This window comes from Hypanus sabinus, chromosome 3 (genome assembly GCF_030144855.1).
Source record: "Hypanus sabinus isolate sHypSab1 chromosome 3, sHypSab1.hap1, whole genome shotgun sequence".
Lineage (NCBI taxonomy): Eukaryota > Metazoa > Chordata > Chondrichthyes > Myliobatiformes > Dasyatidae > Hypanus > Hypanus sabinus.
This window is the reverse complement of record NC_082708.1, coordinates 189,677,919-189,702,454: the sequence shown is the minus strand read 5'-3', so window position 1 is coordinate 189,702,454 and position 24,536 is coordinate 189,677,919. Positions and strand designations below refer to the sequence as shown.

At 54.4% G+C, this 24,536-nt stretch overlaps 1 protein-coding gene across 1 annotated transcript in view; it reads right to left on the bottom strand.

The window, feature by feature from the left end:
- Positions 1 to 24,536, bottom strand: part of LOC132391989 (shootin-1-like) — a 112,247-nt gene that overhangs the window by 43,868 nt on the left and 43,843 nt on the right. The window contains exons 4-6 of the mRNA XM_059965854.1: positions 17,622 to 17,716; positions 13,968 to 14,124; positions 8,874 to 8,971 (exon numbers count right to left, since the gene is read on the bottom strand). Coding sequence (XP_059821837.1) covers positions 8,874 to 8,971; positions 13,968 to 14,124; positions 17,622 to 17,716 — 350 coding nt within the window. The remainder of the gene's footprint in view (positions 1 to 8,873; positions 8,972 to 13,967; positions 14,125 to 17,621; positions 17,717 to 24,536) is intronic.

Sequence of the window (24,536 nt, the reverse complement as noted above, 5' to 3'; positions counted from 1 at the left end):
GTCCATTGGGAGTGTGGACAGTGGGAGTGAATGTGAAGGGGTTGGGTCCAGTGGGAGTGTGGACAGTGGGAGTGAATGGGAAGGTGTTGGGTCCATAGTGAGTGTGTACATGGGAGTGAATGGGAAGGGGTTGGGTACATTGGGAGTGTGTACATGGGAGTGATTGGGAAGAGGTTGGGTCCATTGGGAGTGTGTACATGGGAGTGATTGGGAAGGGGTTGGGTCCATTGGGAGTGTGGGCAGTGGGAGTGAATGGGAAGGGGTTGGGTCCATTGGGAGTGTGTACATGGGAGTGACTGGGAAGGGGTTGGGTCCATTGGGAGTGTGCACTGTGAGCGTGAAAGGGAAGGTGTTGGGTCCATTGGGAGTGTGAACAGTGGGAGTGAATGGGAAGGGGTTGGGTCCATTGGGAGAGTGCACTGTGAGAGTGAAAGGGAAGGCGTTGGGTCCATTGGGAGTGTGCACTGTGAGCGTGAAAGGGAAGGTGTTGGGTCCATTGGGAGTGTGAACAGTGGGAGTGAATGGGAAGGGGTTGGGTCCATTGGGAGTGTGAACAGTGGGAGTGAATGGGAAGGGGTTGGGTCCATTGTGAGTGTGTACATGTGAGTGAATGGGAAGGGGTTGGGTACATTGGGAGTGTGTACATGGGAGTGATTGGGAAGGGGTTGGGTCCATTGGGAGTGTGTACATGAGAGTGAATGGGAAGGGGTTGGGTACATTGGGAGTGTGTACATGGGAGTGATTGGGAAGAGGTTGGGTCCAGTGGGAGTGTGGACAGTGGGAGTTAATGGGAAAGGGTTGTGTCCATTGGGAGTGTGCACTGTGAGAGTGAAAGGGAAGGGGTTGTGTCCATTGGGAGTGTGAACAGTGGGAGAGAATGGGTTGGGTCCATTGGGAGTGTGGACAGTGGGAGTGAATGGGAAGGGGTTGGGTCCATTGGGAGTGTGTACATGGGAGTGAATGGGAAGGGGTTGGGTCCATTGGGAGTGTGTACATGGGAGTGAATGGGAAGGGGTTGGGTCCATTGGGAGTGTGTACATGGGAGTGATTGGGAAGGGGTTGGGTCCATTGGGAGTGTGCACTGTGAGTGTGAAAGGGAAGGTGTTGGGTCCATTGGGAGTGTGAACAGTGGGAGTGAATGGGAAGGGGTTGGGTCCATTGGGAGAGTGCACTGTGAGAGTGAAGGGGAAGGGGTTGGGTACATTGGGAGTGTGTACATGGGAGTGATTGGGAAGGGGTTGGGTCCATTGGGAGTGTGTACATGAGAGTGAATGGGAAGGGGTTGGGTACGTTGGGAGTGTGTACATGGGAGTGATTGGGAAGAGGTTGGGTCCAGTGGGAGTGTGTACATGGGAGTGAATGGGAAGGGGTTGGGTCCATTGGGAGTGTGGACAGTGGGAGTGAATGGGAAGGGGTTGGGTCCATTGGGAGTGTGGACATGGGAGTGAATGGGAAGTGGTTGGGTCCATTGGGAGTGTGGACAGTGGGAGTGAATGGGAAAGGGTTGGGTCCATTGGGAGTGTGGACAGTGGGAGTGAATGTGAAGGGGTTGGGTCCAGTGGGAGTGTGGACAGTGGGAGTGAATGGGAAGGGGTTGGGTCCATAGTGAGTGTGTACATGGGAGTGAATGGGAAGGGGTTGGGTACATTGGGAGTGTGTACATGGGAGTGATTGGGAAGGGGTTGGGTCCATTGGCAGTGTGTACATGAGAGTGAATGGGAAGGGGTTGGGTACATTGGGAGTGTGTACATGGGAGTGATTGGGAAGAGGTTGGGTCCATTGGGAGTGTGTACATGGGAGTGATTGGGAAGGGGTTGGGTCCATTGGGAGTGTGGACAGTGGGAGTGAATGGGAAAGGGTTGGGTCCATTGTGAGTGTGCACTGTGAGAGTGATTGGGAAGGGGTTGGGTCCATTGGGAGTGTGGACAGTGGGAGTGAATGGGAAGGGGTTGGGTCCATTGGGAGTGTGGAGAGTGGGAGTGAATGGGAAAGGGTTGGGTCCATTGGGAGTGTGGACAGTGGGAGTGAATGGGAAGGGGTTGGGTCCATTGGGAGTGTGGACAGTGGGAGTGAATGGGAAGGGGTTGGGTCCATTGGGAGTGTGAACAGTGGGAGTGAATGGGAAGGGGTTGGGTCCATTGGGAGTGTGAACAGTGGGAGTGAATGGGAAGGGGTTGGGTCCATTGTGAGTGTGTACATGGGAGTGAATGGGAAGGGGTTGGGTACATTGGGAGTGTGTACATGGGAGTGATTGGGAAGGGGTTGGGTCCATTGGGAGTGTGTACATGAGAGTGAATGGGAAGGGGTTGGGTACGTTGGGAGTGTGTACATGGGAGTGATTGGGAAGAGGTTGGGTCCAGTGGGAGTGTGGACAGTGGGAGTGAATGGGAAAGGGTTGGGTCCATTGGGAGTGTGCACTGTGAGAGTGAAAGGGAAGGGGTTGGGTCCATTGGGAGTGTGAACAGTGGGAGAGAATGGGAAGGGGTTGGGTCCATTGGGAGTGTGGACAGTGGGAGTGAATGGGAAGGGGTTGGGTCCATTGGGAGTGTGTACATGGGAGTGAATGGGAAGGGGTTGGGTCCATTGGGAGTGTGTACATGGGAGTGAATGGGAAGGGGTTGGGTCCATTGGGAGTGTGTACATGGGAGTGATTGGGAAGGGGTTGGGTCCATTGGGAGTGTGCACTGTGAGTGTGAAAGGGAAGGTGTTGGGTCCATTGGGAGTGTGAACAGTGGGAGTGAATGGGAAGGGGTTGGGTCCATTGGGAGAGTGCACTGTGAGAGTGAAAGGGAAGGGGTTGGGTACATTGGGAGTGTGTACATGGGAGTGATTGGGAAGGGGTTGGGTCCATTGGGAGTGTGTACATGAGAGTGAATGGGAAGGGGTTGGGTACGTTGGGAGTGTGTACATGGGAGTGATTGGGAAGAGGTTGGGTCCAGTGGGAGTGTGTACATGGGAGTGAATGGGAAGGGGTTGGGTCCATTGGGAGTGTGGACAGTGGGAGTGAATGGGAAGGGGTTGGGTCCATTGGGAGTGTGGACATGGGAGTGAATGGGAAGTGGTTGGGTCCATTGGGAGTGTGGACAGTGGGAGTGAATGGGAAAGGGTTGGGTCCATTGGAAGTGTGGACAGTGGGAGTGAATGTGAAGGGGTTGGGTCCAGTGGGAGTGTGGACAGTGGGAGTGAATGGGAAGGGGTTGGGTCCATAGTGAGTGTGTACATGGGAGTGAATGGGAAGGGGTTGGGTACATTGGGAGTGTGTACATGGGAGTGATTGGGAAGGGGTTGGGTCCATTGGCAGTGTGTACATGAGAGTGAATGGGAAGGGGTTGGGTACATTGGGAGTGTGTACATGGGAGTGATTGGGAAGAGGTTGGGTCCATTGGGAGTGTGTACATGGGAGTGATTGGGAAGGGGTTGGGTCCATTGGGAGTGTGGACAGTGGGAGTGAATGGGAAAGGGTTGGGTCCATTGTGAGTGTGCACTGTGAGAGTGATTGGGAAGGGGTTGGGTCCATTGGGAGTGTGGACAGTGGGAGTGAATGGGAAGGGGTTGGGTCCATTGGGAGTGTGGAGAGTGGGAGTGAATGGGAAAGGGTTGGGTCCATTGGGAGTGTGGACAGTGGGAGTGAATGGGAAGGGGTTGGGTCCATTGGGAGTGTGGACAGTGGGAGTGAATGGGAAGGGGTTGGGTCCATTGGGAGTGTGGACAGTGGGAGTGAATGGGAAAGGATTGGGTCCATTGGGAGTGTGGACAGTGGGAGTTAATGGGAAGGGGTTGGGTCCAGTGGGAGTGTGCACTGTGAGCGTGAAAGGGAAGGTGTTGGGTCCATTGGGAGTGTGAACAGTGGGAGTGAATGGGAAGGGGTTGGGTCCATTGGGAGAGTGCACTGTGAGAGTGAAAGGGAAGTGGTTGGGTCTATTGGGAGTGTGCTCTGTGAGCGTGAAAGGGAAGGGGTTGGGTCCAGTGGGAGTGTGAACAGTGGGAGAGAATGGGAAGGGGTTGGGTCCATTGGGAGTGTGGACAGTGGGAGTGAATGGGAAGGGGTTGGGTCCATTGGGAGTGTGTACATGGGAGTGAATGGGAAGGGGTTGGGTCCATTGGGAGTGTGTACATGGGAGTGAATGGGAAGGGGTTGGGTCCATTGGGAGTGTGTACATGGGAGTGATTGGGAAGGGGTTGGGTCCATTGGGAGTGTGCACTGTGAGTGTGAAAGGGAAGGTGTTGGGTCCATTGGGAGTGTGAACAGTGGGAGTGAATGGGAAGGGGTTGGGTCCATTGGGAGAGTGCACTGTGAGAGTGAAAGGGAAGGGGTTGGGTACATTGGGAGTGTGTACATGGGAGTGATTGGGAAGGGGTTGGGTCCATTGGGAGTGTGTACATGAGAGTGAATGGGAAGGGGTTGGGTACGTTGGGAGTGTGTACATGGGAGTGATTGGGAAGAGGTTTGGTCCAGTGGGAGTGTGTACATGGGAGTGAATGGGAAGGGGTTGGGTCCATTGGGAGTGTGGACAGTGGGAGTGAATGGGAAGGGGTTGGGTCCATTGGGAGTGTGGACATGGGAGTGAATGGGAAGTGGTTGGGTCCATTGGGAGTGTGGACAGTGGGAGTGAATGGGAAAGGGTTGGGTCCATTGGAAGTGTGGACAGTGGGAGTGAATGTGAAGGGGTTGGGTCCAGTGGGAGTGTGGACAGTGGGAGTGAATGGGAAGGGGTTGGGTCCATAGTGAGTGTGTACATGGGAGTGAATGGGAAGGGGTTGGGTACATTGGGAGTGTGTACATGGGAGTGATTGGGAAGGGGTTGGGTCCATTGGCAGTGTGTACATGAGAGTGAATGGGAAGGGGTTGGGTACATTGGGAGTGTGTACATGGGAGTGATTGGGAAGAGGTTGGGTCCATTGGGAGTGTGTACATGGGAGTGATTGGGAAGGGGTTGGGTCCATTGGGAGTGTGGACAGTGGGAGTGAATGGGAAAGGGTTGGGTCCATTGTGAGTGTGCACTGTGAGAGTGATTGGGAAGGGGTTGGGTCCATTGGGAGTGTGGACAGTGGGAGTGAATGGGAAGGGGTTGGGTCCATTGGGAGTGTGGAGAGTGGGAGTGAATGGGAAAGGGTTGGGTCCATTGGGAGTGTGGACAGTGGGAGTGAATGGGAAGGGGTTGGGTCCATTGGGAGTGTGGACAGTGGGAGTGAATGGGAAGGGGTTGGGTCCATTGGGAGTGTGGACAGTGGGAGTGAATGGGAAAGGGTTGGGTCCATTGGGAGTGTGGACAGTGGGAGTTAATGGGAAGGGGTTGGGTCCAGTGGGAGTGTGCACTGTGAGCGTGAAAGGGAAGGTGTTGGGTCCATTGGGAGTGTGAACAGTGGGAGTGAATGGGAAGGGGTTGGGTCCATTGGGAGAGTGCACTGTGAGAGTGAAAGGGAAGTGGTTGGGTCTATTGGGAGTGTGCACTGTGAGCGTGAAAGGGAAGGGGTTGGGTCCAGTGGGAGTGTGGACAGTGGGAGTGAATGGGAAGGGGTTGGGTCCATTGGGAGTGTGTACATGGGAGTGAATGGGAAGGGGTTGGGTCCATTGGGAGTGTGGACAGTGGGAGTGAATGGGAAGGGTTTGGGTCCAGTGGGAGTGTGTACATGGGAGTGAATGGGAAGGGGTTGGGTCCATTGGGAGTGTGGACAGTGGGAGTGAATGGGAAGGGTTTGGGTCCAGTGGGAGTGTGTACATGGGAGTGAATGGGAAGGGGTTGGGTCCATTGGGAGTGTGGACAGTGGGAGTGAATGGGAAGGGGTTGGGTCCATTGGGAGTGTGTACCTGGGAGTGATTGGGAAGGGGTTGGGTCCATTGGGAGTGTGAACAGTGGGAGTGAATGGGAAGGGGTTGGGTCCATTGGGAGTGTGCACTGTGAGAGTGAAAGGGAAGGGGTTGGGTCCATTGGAAGTGTGCACTGTGAACGTGAAAGGGAAGGGGTTGGGTCCAGTGGGAGTGTGGACAGTGGGAGTGAATGGGAAGGGGTTGGGTCCATTGGGAGAGTGCACTGTGAGAGTGAAAGGGAAGGGGTTGGGTCCATTGGGAGTGTGTACATGGGAGTGATTGTGAAGGGGTTGTGTCCATTTGGAGTGTGTACATGGGAGTGATTGGGAAGGGGTTGGGTCCATTGGGAGTGTGTACATGGGAGTGAATGGGAAAGGGTTGGGTCCATTGGGAGTGTGCACTGTGAGAGTGAAAGGGAAGGGGTTGGGTCCATTGGGTGTGTGGACAGTGGGAGTGAATGGGAAGGGGTTGGGTCCATTGGGAGTGTGGAGAGTGGGAGTGAATGGGAAAGGGTTGGGTCCATTGGGAGTGTGGACAGTGGGTGTGAATGGGAAGGGGTTGGGTCCATTGGGATTGTGGACAGTGGGAGTGAATGGGAAGGGGTTGGGTCCATTGGGAGTGTGGACAGTGGGAGTGAATGGGAAAGGGTTGGGTCCATTGGGAGTGTGGACAGTGAGAGTGAATGGGAAGGGGTTGGGTCCAGTGGGAGTGTGGACAGTGGGAGTGATTGTGAAGGGGTTGGGTCCATTGGGAGTGTGCACTGTGAGCGTTAAAGGGAAGGTGTTGGGTCCATTGGGAGTGTGAACAGTGGGAGTGAATGGGAAGGGGTTGGGTCCATTGGGAGAGTGCACTGTGAGCGTGAAAGGGAAGCGGTTGGGTCCATTGGGAGTGTGGACAGTGGGAGTGAATGGGAAGGGGTTGGGTCCATTGGGAGTGTGGACAGTGGGAGTGAATGGGAAGGGGTTGGGTCCATTGGGAGTGTGGACAGTGGGAGTGAATGGGAAGGGGTTGGGTCCATTGGGAGTGTGGACAGTGGGAGTGAATGGGAAGGGGTTGGTTCCATTGGGAGTGTGCACTGTGAGAGTGAAAGGGAAGGGGGGTCCATTGGGAGTGTGCACTGTGAGAGTGAAAGGGAAGGGGTCGGGTCCATTTGGAGAGTGCACTGTGAGAGTGAAAGGGAAGGGGTCGGGTCCATTGGGAGTGTGGACAGTGGGAGTGAATGGGAAGGGTTTGGGTCCATTTGGAGTGTGTACATGGGAGTGAATGGGAAGGGGTTGGGTCCATTGGGAGTGTGGACAGTGGGAGTGAATGGGAAGGGGTTGGGTCCATTGGGAGTGTGGACATGGGAGTGAATGGGAAGGGGTTGCATCCATTGGGAGTGTGGACAGTGGGAGTGAATGGGAAGGGGTTGGGTCCATTGGGAGTGTGGAGAGTGGGAGTGAATGGGAAAGGGTTGGGTCCATTGGGAGTGTGGACAGTGGGTGTGAATGGGAAGGGGTTGGGTCCATTGGGATTGTGGACAGTGGGAGTGAATGGGAAGGGGTTGGGTCCATTGGGAGTGTGGACAGTGGGAGTGAATGGGAAAGGGTTGGGTCCATTGGGAGTGTGGACAGTGAGAGTGAATGGGAAGGGGTTGGGTCCAGTGGGAGTGTGGACAGTGGGAGTGATTGGGAAGGGGTTGGGTCCATTGGGAGTGTGCACTGTGAGCGTGAAAGGGAAGGTGTTGGGTCCATTGGGAGTGTGAACAGTGGGAGTGAATGGGAAGGGGTTGGGTCCATTGGGAGAGTGCACTGTGAGCGTGAAAGGGAAGCGGTTGGGTCCATTGGGAGTGTGGACAGTGGGAGTGAATGGGAAGGGGTTGGGTCCATTGGGAGTGTGGACAGTGGGAGTGAATGGGAAGGGGTTGGGTCCAGTGGGAGTGTGGACAGTGGGAGTGAATGGGAAGGGGTTGGGTCCATTGGGAGTGTGTACATGGGAGTGAATGGGAAAGGGTTGGGTCCATTGGGAGTGTGGACAGTGGGAGTGAATGGGAAGGGGTTGGGTCCAGTGGGAGTGTGGACAGTGGGAGTGAATGGGAAGGGGTTGGGTCCATTGGGAGTGTGTACATGGGAGTGAATGGGAAGGGGTTTGGTCCATTGGGAGTGTGGACAGTGGGAGTGAATGGGAAGGGGTTGGGTCCATTGGGAGTGTGGACAGTGGGAGTGAATGGGAAGGGGTTGGTTCCATTGGGAGTGTGCACTGTGAGAGTGAAAGGGAAGGGGGGTCCATTGGGAGTGTGCACTGTGAGAGTGAAAGGGAAGGGGTCGGGTCCATTTGGAGAGTGCACTGTGAGAGTGAAAGGGAAGGGGTCGGGTCCATTGGGAGTGTGGACAGTGGGAGTGAATGGGAAGGGTTTGGGTCCATTTGGAGTGTGTACATGGGAGTGAATGGGAAGGGGTTGGGTCCATTGGGAGTGTGGACAGTGGGAGTGAATGGGAAGGGGTTGGGTCCATTGGGAGTGTGGACATGGGAGTGAATGGGAAGGGGTTGCATCCATTGGGAGTGTGGACAGTGGGAGTGAATGGGAAGGGGTTGGGTCCATTGGGAGTGTGGACATGGGAGTGAATGGGAAGGGGTTGCATCCATTGGGAGTCTGGACAGTGGGTGTTAATGGGAAGGGGTTGGGTCCATTGGGAGTGTGTACATGGGAGTGAATGGGAAGGGGTTGGGTCCATTGGGAGTGTGGACAGTGGGAGTTAATGGGAAGGGGTTGGGTCCTTTGGGAGTGTGTACATGGGAGTGAATGGGAAGGGGTTGGGTCCATTGGGAGCGTGCACTGTGTGAGTGAAAGGGAAGGGGTTTGGGTCCATTGGGAGTGTGCACTGTGAGAGTGAAAGGGAAGGGTTTGGGTCCATTGGGAGTGTGCACTGTGAGAGTGAAAGGAAAGGGGTTGGGTCCATTGGGAGTGTGGACAGTGAGAGTGAAAGGGAAGGGGTTGAGTGTGGATGTTGCAATGGGAATGGTTTGCAGTGAGCAGTGTAATTTCCACCCCACCATGTTCTGGGTAGTGCACAGTTTCACTCACCTTCTCCAGCAGCTCAGCCACTCGCAGTTCCAGTTCGGTCACCTTGCCCGTCAACTGCTTCTTCTCCTCCAGGAGCTGGGTGATTCTCTCCTGTAAATCTGATGCCAGAGGCAAAGGTTCAAAGAGCTGGGTAGGCAGCCGTGTACTCTCAGATTGTCTGAGTACCACCTCCACAACAACAAATATCACATTCACCACATCCTGGGTAAAGACTTTCCTTCTCTAGAGTGCCTGTGAGTTGGAATTTTAGACAAGCTCATGGTTGAGCCCACTAGGGGATCGGTTCTCTGGATTAGGTGTTGTGCAATTGAGTAGAGGCTGTAAGGTAAAAGAACTCTTGGGGCAATGGTCATAATAGGATCAAATTCACCCTGAATATTTGAAAATATGAAATTTGAGAAGGAAGCCAAGTCAGATGTACCAGTATTACAGTGTAGGGAATTACAGAGTCATGAGAGAGAGAGAGAGTTGGCCAGAATTGATTGGAAAAGAACACTGGCAGGGATGATGGCAGAGCAGCAATGGCTGGAAGCAATTCAGAAAGGACAGAAAATGCATCCCAAACACTCTAATTCTCTCAATTTGTTTATGGGAACACAAACTGGAGGTATGGATACATGTTCCACTGTTGCTGGTCTCGGTAAACAAAGACCAAGAAGGATGCAAGGACCAATTTGGAAGGCACAGGATATTTCCATCTCAAAGAGGAAGAAGTATTCTAAAGGAAAGATGACATAATCATCGCTAACAAGAGAAGTCAAAGTCAACATAAAAGCCAAAGAGAGGGTATATAATTGGGGCATATAAGAGCAAAAATTGGTGGGAAGTTAGAGGATTGGGAAGCTTTCAAACACCAACAGAAGGCAACTAAAGAAGTCATTACAAAGGTAAAAATGGAAGACGAAAGTAAGCTAGCCAATAATATTGAAGAGGATACCAATAAGTTTCTTCTATAAAGTGTTAAAGAGAGGCGAGAGTGGATATTTGATTGCTGCAAAACGATGCTGGAGAGGTAGTAATGGGGGGGGGGGGGGAACAATGAAATAGTGGATGAGCTGAATAAGTATTTTACGTCAGTCTTCACTGTGGAAGACACTAGAGGTATGGTGGAAATTCCAGGTGTCAGGGGACATGAAGTGTGTGCAGTCACCATAACTAGAGAGAAGGTTCTTGGGAAAATGGAAGATGTGAAGTCACCTGGAGCAGATGGTGTATACCCAGGGTTCTGAAAGAGGTGACTGAAGAGATCATGGAGGCACTGGTAATGATCTTTCAACAATCATTAGATTACAGAATAGTTCCGGAAGACCAAAAAATTGCAAATATCACTCCATTCTTCAAGAAGGGAAGAGGCAGAAGAAAGGAAACTATAGGCCAGTTAGTCTGACCTTAGTGGATGGGAAGATGTTAGAGTCAATTATTAGCGATGAGATCTCAGAGTTCTTGGAGGTGCATGACAAGATAGACTTTAGTCTCCATGGTTACCTCAAGGGAAAATCTTAGCTGAAAATCTGTTGGAATTCTTTGAAGAAAAAACAAGCAGGATAGACAGAGGAGAATCAGTAGACATGGTGTACTTGGATTTTCAGAAGGCCTTTGACACAGTGCCACATGAGGCTGCTTCATAAGCTATGAGAGCATGGCATTACAAGAAAGATGCATAAAGCAATGGCTGATTGGCAGGAGGCAAAGAGTGGGAATAAAAGGAGCCTTTTCTGGTTGGCTGCCAGTGTCTAGTGGTGTTCCACAGGGATCTGTGTTAGGACCGATTCTTCTTGCATTATACGTATGTCAATAATTTGGATGATGGAACTGATGCTTTGTTGCAAAGTTTGCTGATGATATGAAGATAGGTGGAGGGGCAGGGAGTTTTGAGGAAATAAAGAGGCTACAGATGGACAGACAGATTAGGAGAATGGGCAAAGAAATGGCAGATGGAATACAATATTGGGAAGCATGTGGTTCTGCACTTTGGGAGAAGAAATGAAAGGGGTGACAATTTTCTGACTGGAGAGAAAATATTAAATACTGAGGTGCAAAGGGATTTGGGAGTCCTTGTGCAGGATTCCCTAAAGAAGGGAGAGAGGCAGAAAAAAGGAAATTACACACCAGTTAACTGATATCAGTGGTTGGAAAGATGTTGGAGTCAATTACTAAGGATGAGGTCTCAGGGTACTTGGAGGCACATGATAACATAGGCCATAGTCAGCATGGTTTCCTCAAGGGAAAATCTTGCCTGACAAATCTGTTGAAATCCTTTGAAGACATAACAAGCAGCATTAACAAAGGAGAATTGGTTGATGTTGTGTACTTGGACTTTCAGAAGGCCTTTGAGGCTGCTTCACAAACTAAGAGCCCATGGTATTACAGGAAAGATTCTAGTTTGGATAAAGCAGTGGCTGATTGGCAGGAGACAAAGAGTGGAATAAAGGGAGTCTTTTCTGGCTGGCTGCCAGTGATTAGTGATGTTCCACAGGGGTCTGTGTTAGGACTGATTCTTTTTATGTTATTTATCAATGATTTGGATGATGAAATTGATTCCTTTGTTGCAAAGTTTGCAGACAATATGAAGATAGGTGGAGGGGCAGGTAGTTTTGAGGAAGTAGAGAAGCTATAAATGGACTTGGACAGATTTGGAGAATGGATAAAAAATTGACAGATGAAATGCAGTGTTGGGAATTGTATGGTCATGCACTTTGATAGAAGAAATGAAAGGTTAACTATTTTCTAAATGAGGAAAAAAAAATACAAAAAACTGAGGTACGAAGGGACTTGGGTGTCCCTAAGGGTTAATTTGCAGGATGAGTCTGTGGTGAGGAAGGCAAATGCAATGTTAGCAATCATTTCAAGAAGACTGGAACATAAAAGCAAAGATGTAACAATGAGCCTTTATAAAGCACTGGTGAGGCCTCACTTGGAGTATTGTGAGTAGTTTTGGGCTCCTTATCTTCAAAAGGATGTGCTGAAACTGCAGAGGGTTCAAAGGAGGTTCACGAAAATGATTCCAGGATTGAATGGCTTGTCACATGAAGGATGTTGATGGCTCTGGATCTGTTTTCACTAGAGTTCAGAGGAATGAGGGGTGACTTCATTGAAACCTATCAAATGGTGAAAGGCCTTGACAGAGTTGATATGGAGTGGATGTTTCCTATGGTGGGAGAGACCAGAGAACATAGCCTCATGTTAGAGGGGCATCCTTTTAGAACTGAGATGAGGAGGAATTTCTTTAGCCAGAGGGTGGTGAATCCGTGGAATTCTTTGCCACAGGCAGCTGTGGAGGCCATGTCTTTATGTATATTTAAGGCAGAGGTTGATAGAATCTTGATTGGTTGGGGCATAAAGAGACACGGTGAGAAGGCAGGAGATTGGGGCAGAGAGGAAAATTGAATCAGCCATGATGAAATAGCAGAGCAGATCTGATGGGCCATCTGGCTTAATTCTCCTCCAGTATGTTATAGTCTTATGGACACCACTCGAACTCGGACACCGCGGAGGTCAGGCGCAGGCAAACACAAGGCAGGCACGAGAAGTTTTACAAGGGTTGTTCTCTTCTGACAATCTCTAATTAAACATATCAAAATAGATGGCATCTATGAATCCCCAAGAGCTAAAGAAGCACGAGCCAATTGAATATAAGGGTCAAATGAACGGGTAGCCAACCCAAACCAAGACAGGCCAACAGGGGCCTGGATAAATGCGAGCACTCCCAGAGAGAAACTGCACACTGAGGATGTCACCTTGTCCGGCGATGAAATCTCTGCAAGCTAACTGCCAAACTTGGTGAACACGACAACATCAAACTCCTCAACCCAAGCTGCCAATTTTCACCACCATCCTAATCTCTAATTCCACATCAGACTGTATTTCCCTTCACTTGCACCAATGTCTTTATGTTTATCTTTGTTCAGTTTGTCATGTAGATTACTGTGCTGCAGGTGGAAGATAATTTTTATAGCATTAGTACCCTGGGAATGTACTGTATATCCATCACAACATGGACAGCAACACACACAATATGCTGGGGAAACTCAGCAGCTCAGGGAGCATCTATCGAGATGAATAAACAGTGGTTCCAGGCCAAGACCCCTCACCAGGACGGGGAAGGAAGGGGAAGAAGCCAGAATAGGAAAGTGGGCGGAGGGAAGGAGCACAAGCTGGCAGGAGAAGGGAAGCAAGGGTGGAAGAGGGAAGGAACTGGCAGGTGATAGGTGGAAAAGGAGAAGGAATCTGATGGGAGAGGAGAGTGGACCATGGGAGAAAAGGAAGGAGGAATCTGATAGGAGAGGAGAGTGGACCATGGGAAAGAAGGAAGGAGGAATCCGATAGGAGAGGAGAGTGGACCATGGGAGAGAAGGAAGGAGGAATCTGATAGGAGAGGAGAGTGGACCATGGGAGAGAAGGAAGGAGGAATCCGATAGGAGAGGAGAGTGGACCATGGGAGAAAAGGAAGGAGGAGAGGCATCTGAGAGAGGTGATGGGCAGGTGAGGAGAATACATGAGGAGAGAGGGGAAGCAACATGGGATGGAAAAAGAGAGAAGGTGGGAGGTGGAACTTAGCAGAAGTTGGTGAAATTGATGTTCATGTCATCAGATTGGAGATTGTCCAGACAGAATATGAGGTGTTCCTCCTCCTGAGTGTGGTTTCATTGTGGCAACAGAGGGGACAAAGACCAACATGTAGGAATGGGGATCACATGAAATGGGTGGCCACCAGGAGCTGTTGTCTGTTACAGAGGACAGGTGAAGATACCCAACCCCTCGCACCCACCTTCCCCTTCACCTGGTCTCACCATTACCTGTCAGCTTGGACAGATTCCCCTCTCCCCACCTTATTCTGGCAGCTGCCCTCTTCCTTTCCAATCCCGATGAAGCGCCTCAGCCTGAAACATCACCTGCGTATTCACTTCCACAGATGCTGCCTGACCTGCTCAGCTTGTGTGTGTGTTACTCCAGGTGTCTGACCTCTGCAGCACGTCCTGAGGTTTTGACCGTGGACAGGGCGGGCAGGAGGCTCCAGTGCTGCCCTCGTTTGGATGGATTGAGGAGGTGGGATCTACAGCGGAAGCCCCCATCCACTCTGTCGAGACACGTCACCTTTGATCTGGAGCTGGTACTGGTAGACAGGATCCTCGCTGGGATCAGCGCTCTCCTCCGTTCCCGGTGCCAGCTGGGCGATGTCCTCTGGCAGCTTCTCCCACACAGGCTGCAGGACCAGGCTCATCCGCTGCAGTTTGCGGTTCTCTTTGCTGAGCTGTGAGGACACAACCTGGTTAACCTGAACCCAGAGAACATCTCCCACCCACACTCAATTTCACCGTCATATATACAACCAAACAAAACCACGTTCCTCAGACCACAATACATTCATCACACACAGCACATATTACCAGTAATAAATATAATTCAAAATGCATGTAGTAGGCAGCACATGTACCAGCTCTCTGTCCTAGTGGCGAGTTCTCGGTGTGGCAGGGTATTCAATAGTCTCAGAGCCTGAGGGAAGAAGCTGTTACCAGTCCTGATGCTCTTGTACCAGCTTCCTGGTAGTAGTGGGTCCAAGAAATTGTGTTAGGGATCCTCATCAATGTGTGTACAACCTCACCCTAACCCCTCCCATGGTTAACCTGCCCCCACCACACCCAGCAGGGGATGGACTTCCAGCATTCATCCTAACCCCTCCCCGGTTCTTGGTCCCACTGCACCCAGTGGGGAACAAACTCCCAGCCTGCCCTCACCCTGACCCCTCCCTGGTTATCCTGCCCTATTACACCCAGCAGGGAACAAACTCCCAGCCTGCCCTCACCCTGACCCCTCCCTGGTTTACCTGCCCTAGTACACCCAGCAGGGAACAAACTCCCAGCCTGCCCTCACCCTAGCCCCTCCCCTCCCCGGCTAACTTGGTCCCACTGCACACTGCGGGGAACAAACTCCCAGCCTGCCCTCACCCTGACCTCTCCCTGGTTAACCTGCCCTAGTACACCCAGCGGGGAACAAACTCCCAGCCTGCCCTCACCCTGACCTCTCCCTGGTTAACCTGGCCTAGTACATCCAGTGGGGAACAAACTCCCAGCCTCCACTCATCCTAACCCCTCCCCTCCCCGGTTAACTTGGTCCCACTGCACACTGCGGGGAACAAACTCCCAGCCTGCCCTCACCCTGACCCCTCCCTGGTTAACCTGCCCTAGTACATCCAGCAGAGGAATAAACTCCCAGCCTGCCCTCACCCTAGCCCCCCTGGGTTGTGATTGAACAGCCTGACAGGATGCCTTTCGGCCTCTCGTGCCTTTACTAGCTCTCTGAGACTACCCTACTAGTTTCAACACAGCAGAGGAGATGGTGAGCAGTTTCAAGCTCCTTAAACAACCTCTACACATTCTACACAATCAGGAGGTTCGCCAGTGCCGCTGCTTTCTGAGGAAGCTGAACTTTGCACATCCATACTAATGTTATCCTACAGACGTGCAGTAGAGAGCATCCTAACAAACTGCATTACTGCTTTGTATGGAAACTGCGCTGCAGCAAAGTGGAAGGGTAGTCAAAATTGTCCGATGTATCACCAGCACCAGCCTACCTGCCATCAAGGACATAAATACAGAAAGGTGTTGGGAAAAGGGCCAGTTACATCATAAAGGAACTCACCCATCCTTCTCATGGACAGTTTGTCCCCACTTCCATCAGTGAAGAGGCTGCATAACATCCACGCCAGGACCACCAGACTCAAAAACAGTTACTTTCCCCAAGCAGTGAGGCTGATCAACACCTCCACACCCCCTACTTTATCATTTTCTGTCAGAGTCATCTTATATACAGACACTTCAGTGCCTAGTGTCACTTTATGGACATACAGTCAATCTATGCATATAAACACAAGAAGTTCTTTAGGTACGGGAACTCCAGAGCAACACACACAAAGTGCTGGAGGAACTCAGCAGGTCAGGCAGCATCGATGGAGAGGAATAAGCGGTTGATATTTCAGTCTCAGACCTTTCTTCTGGAATGGAAAGAAAGGATAAAAGGAAGGGGGAGGGGAAAGAGGACAAGCTAGAAGGTGATAGGTGAAACCAGGTGTATATAAGCCATCTTACATATTTATATTTATTGTGTTTTAAAATTATTATTGTTTTTATCTTACCCTGTTTCTTGTGCTGCAGTGGATCCAGAGTAACAACTATTTCATTCTCCTTTGCACTTGGTTTACAGGAAATGACATTAAACAATTTTGAACCTTGAATCTATCAACCTACCTGTCTAAATGTCTTTTATACATAATTAGACCATAAGACATTGGAGCAGAAACAGGACATTTGGCCCATTGAGTCTGTTCCACCATTCAATCATGGCTGATCCCTTTATCCCCACCTCAACCCCACTCCCCAGCCTTCTCCCGTAACCTTTGATGCCATGTCCAATCAAGAACCTATCAATCTCTGCCTTAAATATACCCAATGACCCGGCCTCCACAGCTGCATGTGGCAACAAATTCCACAAATTCACCACCCTCTGGCTAAACAAATTTCTCCACATCTCGGTTTTAAAAGGATGCCCCTCTATCCTGAGGCTGTACCCTCTTGTCATCGACTCCCCCACCATGGGCAACATCCTTTTCTTTCATATCTACTCTGTTTAGGCCTTTCAATATTTGAAAGGTTTCAGTGAGATTCCCTCCTCATTCCTTCAGCGAGTACAGGCCCAGAGCCATCAAACGTTCCTTGTATGATAACCCTTTCGTTCCTGGAATTATCCTTGTGAACCTCCTCTGGACCCTCTCCAATGTCAGCACATCTTTTCTTAGATGAGGAGCCCAAAACTGTTCACAATACTCAAGGCGAGACCACACCAGTGCCTTATAAAGCCTCAGCATCACATCCTTGGTCTTGTATTCTGGACCTCTTGCAATGAATGCTAACAATGATTGCATTTGCCTTGCTCACCACTGACTCAGCCTGCAAGTTAACCTTTAGGGTGTCCTGCACAAGGACTCCCAAGTCCCTCTGCATCTCAGACTTTTAAATTGTACCCACTTCTACCACTTCCTCTGGCAATGCATTCCATACACCACCAGCCTCTATAACACTTACAGAGTCTGAGAGTCACACAGCAGGGAAACAGGCCATTCAGTCCTTCTGCTCCAGGCTGGCCAAGTTATCGACCTGAGCTAGTTCCACCTGCCATACCTTTTCTATCCATGTCCTTTAATTGTTGTAACTGTGCCCACCTCTACTACTTCCTCTGACATTGTTTCACAATCCCACCGCCCTCAGAGTGAAGAACTTGCCCCTGAGTTTCCTTTTAAAACTTTCCCCCTTCTCACATTAATCCCATGTCCCCTGATTTTATGCTGGAAAAAATAATGATATCTACCCTATCTATTCCCCCCATATTTTTCTCTCACTCCTCAGCCTCCTTCACTCGAGGGTAACAATCCCAGCCTGTCCAGCCTCTCCTTATAACTCAAGCCCTCCTATCCTGGTAAATGAATCTTTCCTGCACTCGCTCCAGCTTAATGACTTCCTTCCTGTAGCTGGGTGACCACAACTACACACAATGTGCGATCTCACCAATGCCTTGTACAGCCGTAATAGATGTTAGAACAGAAACAGTCCTTTCAGTCCATCTGCCTCGTCTTACTGACCCACAACAGGATCGTGGCCTTCCATACCCCTCTCATCGAAGAACACCTTCCTGGTCCCCTGCACCCGAAATTGGACGAATCGGATCCCACCCTCTTTCTGCGATAAACCATCTTACCTTCACAGCGAGTTCCTCCGCACTCTCCCGGCATGCCCTCTCGACCGCTAGCTGTGTCTCGAGCTCATCCAGCTCCGCAATTATCTGCATGGAGGCTGGAAGGTAAGGAGACACACGTCAGCTGCTTTCTGTGATGTGTCCACCACTCTCTGAAGTTTCTTGCAGTCACGTGCAGATTGTTGGCCGTACCAAGCCGTGATGCAGCGGGATTGGATGCTTTCTATGGTGCATCAATAAAACTTGGTGAGGGTCAAGGGAGATACTGAATTTCTTTTGCCTCCTGAGGAAGTAGAGACATTGGGGATCTTTCTTGCTCATGGCGTCCATGGAGTTAGACCAGGACAGGTTACTGGTGGCGTTCACACCTAGAAACCTGAAGCTGTCAACTCTTTAAACCTCAGCACTGTTGCTGTGTGCCACTGGACTCTTTCTGAAGTCGATGACCAGCTTTTCTGCTGAGAGAGAGGCTGTTGTCTTGACACCATGCCATTGAACTCTCTCCTTCCAGTACTCAGACCAAAAGAATTCACAATCAGAATAAGGTTTATTATCACTGATAAATCTCATTAAGTCATCTTTGTGACAGCAGTACATAAAAATCACTATGAGTTACAACAAGAAACATTTAAAAAATGTAATAGGTAGTGCCAAAAGACAGCACCGTAGTGAGGTTGTGCTCATGGTTTCACGGACCATTCAGAAATCTGATGGCAGAGGGGAGGAAGCTGTTCCTAAAACACTGAGTGTGGGTCTTCAGGCTGATGGCAGCGATGACGAGACGGCACGTCCTGGATGGTGAGGGCCCTCAGAGATGGATGTCGCCTTCTTGAGTCACTGCCTACCGGAGATGTCCTCAGCGGTGCCGGTGATGGAAATGGTTGAGTCCATAGGCCCCTTGGCGGCCCCTGACTGGGCAGAACGCAAGCAGTCAGAAAGCGCTCCACCGTACGGTACACTTAGAGTCTTCGGTGACACAGTCAATCTCCTCCAACCCACAATGAAGTAGAGCCACTGACCTCAATGAACTCTTTGGGCCTTAGCAGGGAGCCAGAGACCACTGGGCTCTCAGTACTCCGTTGGATTATTTGCTGTTTAACGAGAGTCACTGATCATTTAGAGTTCATTGTGTATTTTCTTGAGCAACTCACTCTTCGTAATGTGGTCTCCTGGTGCTTTCTGTTCAAACTTGTTAAGTTTATTTGGATGTGCTCAGGGAATTCCATGTTATTTGTATTATTTAAGTGGATGCCTGATCAGCACTAATTGCTGGGTCCTAGTTTTGAAAACGCTACATCTTCCAGTGCTGCTCGGCCGAGCCATCGGTGTTCTGTTGGAATTCTTATGAACAAACTCTGGTCACTGTCTCTGCACTGGAGTCCACCTTTCCTCTGGCATTGCCAGTGCACACCGTGACGTTGGCCCTCCTTGCACACCGTGGCACTGGCCCTTATCGCACACCGTGACGTTGGCCCTCCTCGCACACCGTGATGTCGGCCCTCCTTGCACACCGTGGCACTGGCCCTTATCGCACACCGTGGTGCTGGCCCTCCTCGCACACCGTGGCACTGGCCCTCCTCGCACACCGTGGCACTGGCCCTCCTCGCACACCGTGATGTCGGCCCTCCTTGCACACCGTGGCACTGGCCCTTATCGCACACCGTGGTGCTGGCCCTCCTCGCACACCGTGACGCTGGCCCTCCTCACACACCGTGGTGCTGGCCCTCCTCGCACACCGTGGCACTGGCACTCCTCGCACACCGTGGCACTGGCCCTCCTTGCACACCGTGGCGCTGGCCCTCCTTGCACACCGAGACGTTGGCCCTCCTCGCACACCGTGGCACTGGCCCTCCTCGCACACCGTGGCACTGGCCCTCCTCGCACACCGTGGTGCTGGCCCTCCTCGCACACCGAGACGCTGGCCCTCCTCGCACACCGTGGCGCTGGCCCTCCTCGCACACCGTGGCACTGGCCCTCCTCGCACACCGTGACGTTGACCCTCCTCGCACACCGTGGCACTGGCCCTCCTCGCACACCGTGACGCTGGCCCTCCTCGCACACCGAGGCACTGGCCCTCCTCGCACACAGTGGCACTGGCCCTCCACGCACACCGTGACGCTGGCCCTCCTCGCACACCGTGGCGCTGGCCCTCCTCGCACACCGTGGCGCTGGCCCTCCTCGCACACCGTGGCGCTGGCCCTCCTCGCACACCGTGACGCTGGCCCTCCTCGCACACCGTGACGCTGGCCCTCCTCGCACACCGAGGCACTGGACCTCCTCGCACACCGTGGCACTGGCCCTCCTCGCACACCGAGACGCTGGCCCTCCTCGCACACCGAGACGCTGGCCCTCCTCGCACACCGTGGCACTGGCCCTCCTCGCACACCATGGCACTGGCCCTCCTCGCACACCGTGACGTTGACCCTCCTCGCACACCGTGACGCTGACCCTCCTCGCACACCGTGACGCTGGCCCTCCTCGCACACCGTGGCGCTGGCCCTCCTCGCACACCGAGGCGCTGGCCCTCCTCGCACACCGTGACGCTGGCCCTCCTCGCACACCGTGACGCTGGCCCTCCTCGCACACCGTGGCGCTGGCCCTCCTCGCACACCGTGGCGCTGGCCCTCCTCGCACACCGTGACGCTGGCCCTCCTCGCACACCGTGACGCTGGCCCTCCTCGCACACCGTGGCGCTGGCCCTCCTCGCACACCGTGACGCTGGCCCTCCTCGCACACCGTGGCGCTGGCCCTCCTCGCACACCGTGGCGCTGGCCCTCCTCGCACACCGAGGCGCTGGCCCTCCTCGCACACCGTGACGCTGGCCCTCCTCGCACACCGTGGCGCTGGCCCTCCTCGCACACCGTGGCACCGACCCTCCTCGCACACCAAGGCACTGGCCCTCCTCGCACACCGTGACGTTGGCCCTCCTCGCACACCGTGGCACTGGCCCTCCTCGCACACCGAGACGCTGGCCCTTATCGCACACCGTGACGCTGGCCCTGCTTGCACACCGTGGCACTGGCCCTCCTCGCACACCGTGGCACTGGCCCTCCTCGCACACCGTGTCACTGGCCCTCCTCGCACACCGTGACACTGGCCCTCCTCGCACACCGTGGCACTGGCCCTCCTCGCACACCGTGGCACTGGCCCTCCTCGCACACCGTGGTGCTGGCCCTCCTCGCACACCGAGACGCTGGCCCTCCTCGCACACCGTGGCGCTGGCCCTCCTCGCACACCGTGGCACTGGCCCTCCTCGCACACCGTGACGTTGACCCTCCTCGCACACCGTGGCACTGGCCCTCCTCGCACACCGTGACGCTGGCCCTCCTCGCACACCGAGGCACTGGCCCTCCTCGCACACAGTGGCACTGGCCCTCCACGCACACCGTGACGCTGGCCCTCCTCGCACACCGTGGCGCTGGCCCTCCTCGCACACCGTGGCGCTGGCCCTCCTCGCACACCGTGGCGCTGGCCCTCCTCGCACACCGTGACGCTGGCCCTCCTCGCACACCGTGACGCTGGCCCTCCTCGCACACCGAGGCGCTGGACCTCCTCGCACACCGTGGCGCTGGCCCTCCTCGCACACCGAGACGCTGGCCCTCCTCGCACACCGAGACGCTGGCCCTCCTCGCACACCGTGGCACTGGCCCTCCTCGCACACCATGGCACTGGCCCTCCTCGCACACCGTGACGTTGACCCTCCTCGCACACCGTGACGCTGACCCTCCTCGCACACCGTGACGCTGGCCCTCCTCGCACACCGTGGCGCTGGCCCTCCTCGCACACCGAGGCGCTGGCCCTCCTCGCACACCGTGACGCTGGCCCTCCTCGCACACCGTGACGCTGGCCCTCCTCGCACACCGTGGCGCTGGCCCTCCTCGCACACCGTGGCGCTGGCCCTCCTCGCACACCGTGACGCTGGCCCTCCTCGCACACCGTGACGCTGGCCCTCCTCGCACACCGTGGCGCTGGCCCTCCTCGCACACCGTGACGCTGGCCCTCCTCGCACACCGTGGCGCTGGCCCTCCTCGCACACCGTGGCGCTGGCCCTCCTCGCACACCGAGGCGCTGGCCCTCCTCGCACACCGTGACGCTGGCCCTCCTCGCACACCGTGGCGCTGGCCCTCCTCGCACACCGTGGCACCGACCCTCCTCGCACACCAAGGCACTGGCCCTCCTCGCACACCGTGACGTTGGCCCTCCTCGCACACCGTGGCACTGGCCCTCCTCGCACACCGAGACGCTGGCCCTTATCGCACACCGTGACGCTGGCCCTGCTTGCACACCGTGGCACTGGCCCTCCTCGCACACCGTGGCACTGGCCCTCCTCGCACACCGTGTCACTGGCCCTCCTCGCACACCGTGACGTTGACCCTCCTCGCATACCGTGGCACTGGCCCTCCTCGCACACAGTGACACTGGCCCTTATCGCACACCGTGGCTCTGGCCCTCCTCGCACACCGTGGCACTGGCCCTCCTCGCACACCGTGACGTTGGCCCTCCTCGCACACCGTGGCACTGGCCCTCCTCGCACACAGTGGCACTGGCCCTGATCGCACACCGTGACACTGGCCCTCCTCGCACACCGTGGCACTGGCCCTCCTCGCACACCGTGACGTTGACCCTCCTCGCACACCGTGGCACTGGCCCTCCTCGCACACAGTGACACTGGCCCTTATCGCACACCGTGACACTGGCCCTTATCGCACACCGTGGAGCTGGCCCTCCTCGCACACCGTGGCACTGGCCCTCCTCGCACACCGTGGCACTGGCCCTCCTCGCACACCGTGACGTTGACCCTCCTCGCACACCGTGGCACTGGCCCTCCTCGCACACAGTGGCACTGGCCCTGATCGCACACTGTGACACTGGCCCTCCTCGCACACCGTGGCACTGGCCCTCCTCGCACACCGTGACGTTGACCCTCCTCGCACACCGTGGCACTGGCCCTCCTCGCACACCGTGGCACTGGCCCTCCTCGCACACAGTGACACTGGCCCTTATCGCACACCGTGACACTGGCCCTTATCACACACCGTGGAGCTGGCCCTGCTTGCACACCGTGGCACTGGCCCTCCTCGCACACCGTGGCACTGGCCCTCCTCGCACACCGTGACGTTGACCCTCCTCGCACACAGTGGCACTGGCCCTCATCGCACACCGTGACACTGGCCCTCCTCGCACACCGTGGCACTGGCCCTCCTCGCACACTGTGACGTTGACCCTCCTCGCACACCGTGGCACTGGCCCTCATCGCACACCGTGACACTGGCCCTCCTCGCACACCGTGGCACTGGCCCTCCTCGCACACCGAGACGCTGGCCCTTATCGCACACCGTGACGCTGGCCCTGCTTGCACACCGTGGCACTGGCCCTCCTCGCACACCGTGGCACTGGCCCTCCTCGCACACCGTGTCACTGGCCCTCCTCGCACACCGTGACGTTGACCCTCCTCGCATACCGTGGCACTGGCCCTCCTCGCACACAGTGACACTGGCCCTTATCGCACACCGTGGCTCTGGCCCTCCTCGCACACCGTGGCACTGGCCCTCCTCGCACACCGAGACGCTGGCCCTTATCGCACACCGTGACGCTGGCCCTGCTTACACACCGTGGCACTGGCCCTCCTCGCACACCGTGGCACTGGCCCTCCTCGCACACCGTGACATTGACCCTCCTCGCACACCGTGGCACTGGCCCTCCTCACACACAGTGACACTGGCCCTGATCGCACACCGTGGCACTGGCCCTCCTCGCACACCGTGGCACTGGCCCTCCTCGCACACCGAGACGCTGGCCCTTATCGCACACCGTGGCACTGGCCCTCCTCGCACACCGTGGCACTGGCCCTGCTTGCACACCGTGGCACTGGCCCTCCTTGCACACAGTGACACTGGCCCTTATTGCACACCGTGGCACTGGCCCTCCTCGCACACCGTGGCACTGGCCCTCCTCGCACACCGAGACGCTGGCCCTTATCGCACACCGTGACGCTGGCCCTGCTTGCACACCGTGGCACTGGCCCTCCTCGCACACCGTGGCACTGGCCCTGCTTGCACACCGTGACGCTGGCCCTCCTCGCACACCGTGACGCTGGCCCTCCTCGCACACAGTGACACTGGCCCTTATCGCACACCGTGACACAGGCCCTGCTTGCACACCGCGACACTGGCCCTCCTCGCACACCGTGACGTTGGCCCTGCTTGCACACCGTGATGTCGGCCCTGCTTGCACTAATGTGTTCGTGCTGAGATGCTGCTTGACCCACTGAGCCCATCCAGGAGATTGTTTATTGGGCCAGAATTTAACGTCCGTTGCTCACTGCCCAACCGTCGGCCAGTTCGGTCACTCACACTAATGGACTGGAACTCATACATAGATCAGACAGGGTGACGATTGTAGAGTTCCCTCTTTGAAGAGCCTTATGAATGTACACACAACCTTGGGGGTGCAGGAAAGATCCATACGGTGTCATTGCATGGGAGGGCTTGAGTTATATGAGGAGGCTAGGACAGTTTTCCCCAGGGTGAAGATGGCTGAGAGGTGACCTTATAGATGGGCATAAAATCATCACAGTTTTTCCCCAGGGTCGGGGAATGAAGAACTGGAGGGCAGAAGGGTAAAGTGAGGGGGAAAGAACATAGGCTAGTAAAGCACAGGCTCTTCGGCCCACAATGTCAATGCTAACCATGCTGAATAGTAAACAAATCCCTTCTGCATAAACATGGCCCATATCCCTCCATTCCCTCCCTGTCTAAATACTCCCTAATTGCCATTGTCGTGTCTGCCTTCACCACCCAGTCCAGGAACCCACCACCCTCAGCACGAAAACTTTAGCTCAACAGCTTACAACGCCACTGTCTGTATGTTCTCCCCACGACCACGTAGGTTTTCTCCGACGTTACAAAGACATACGTG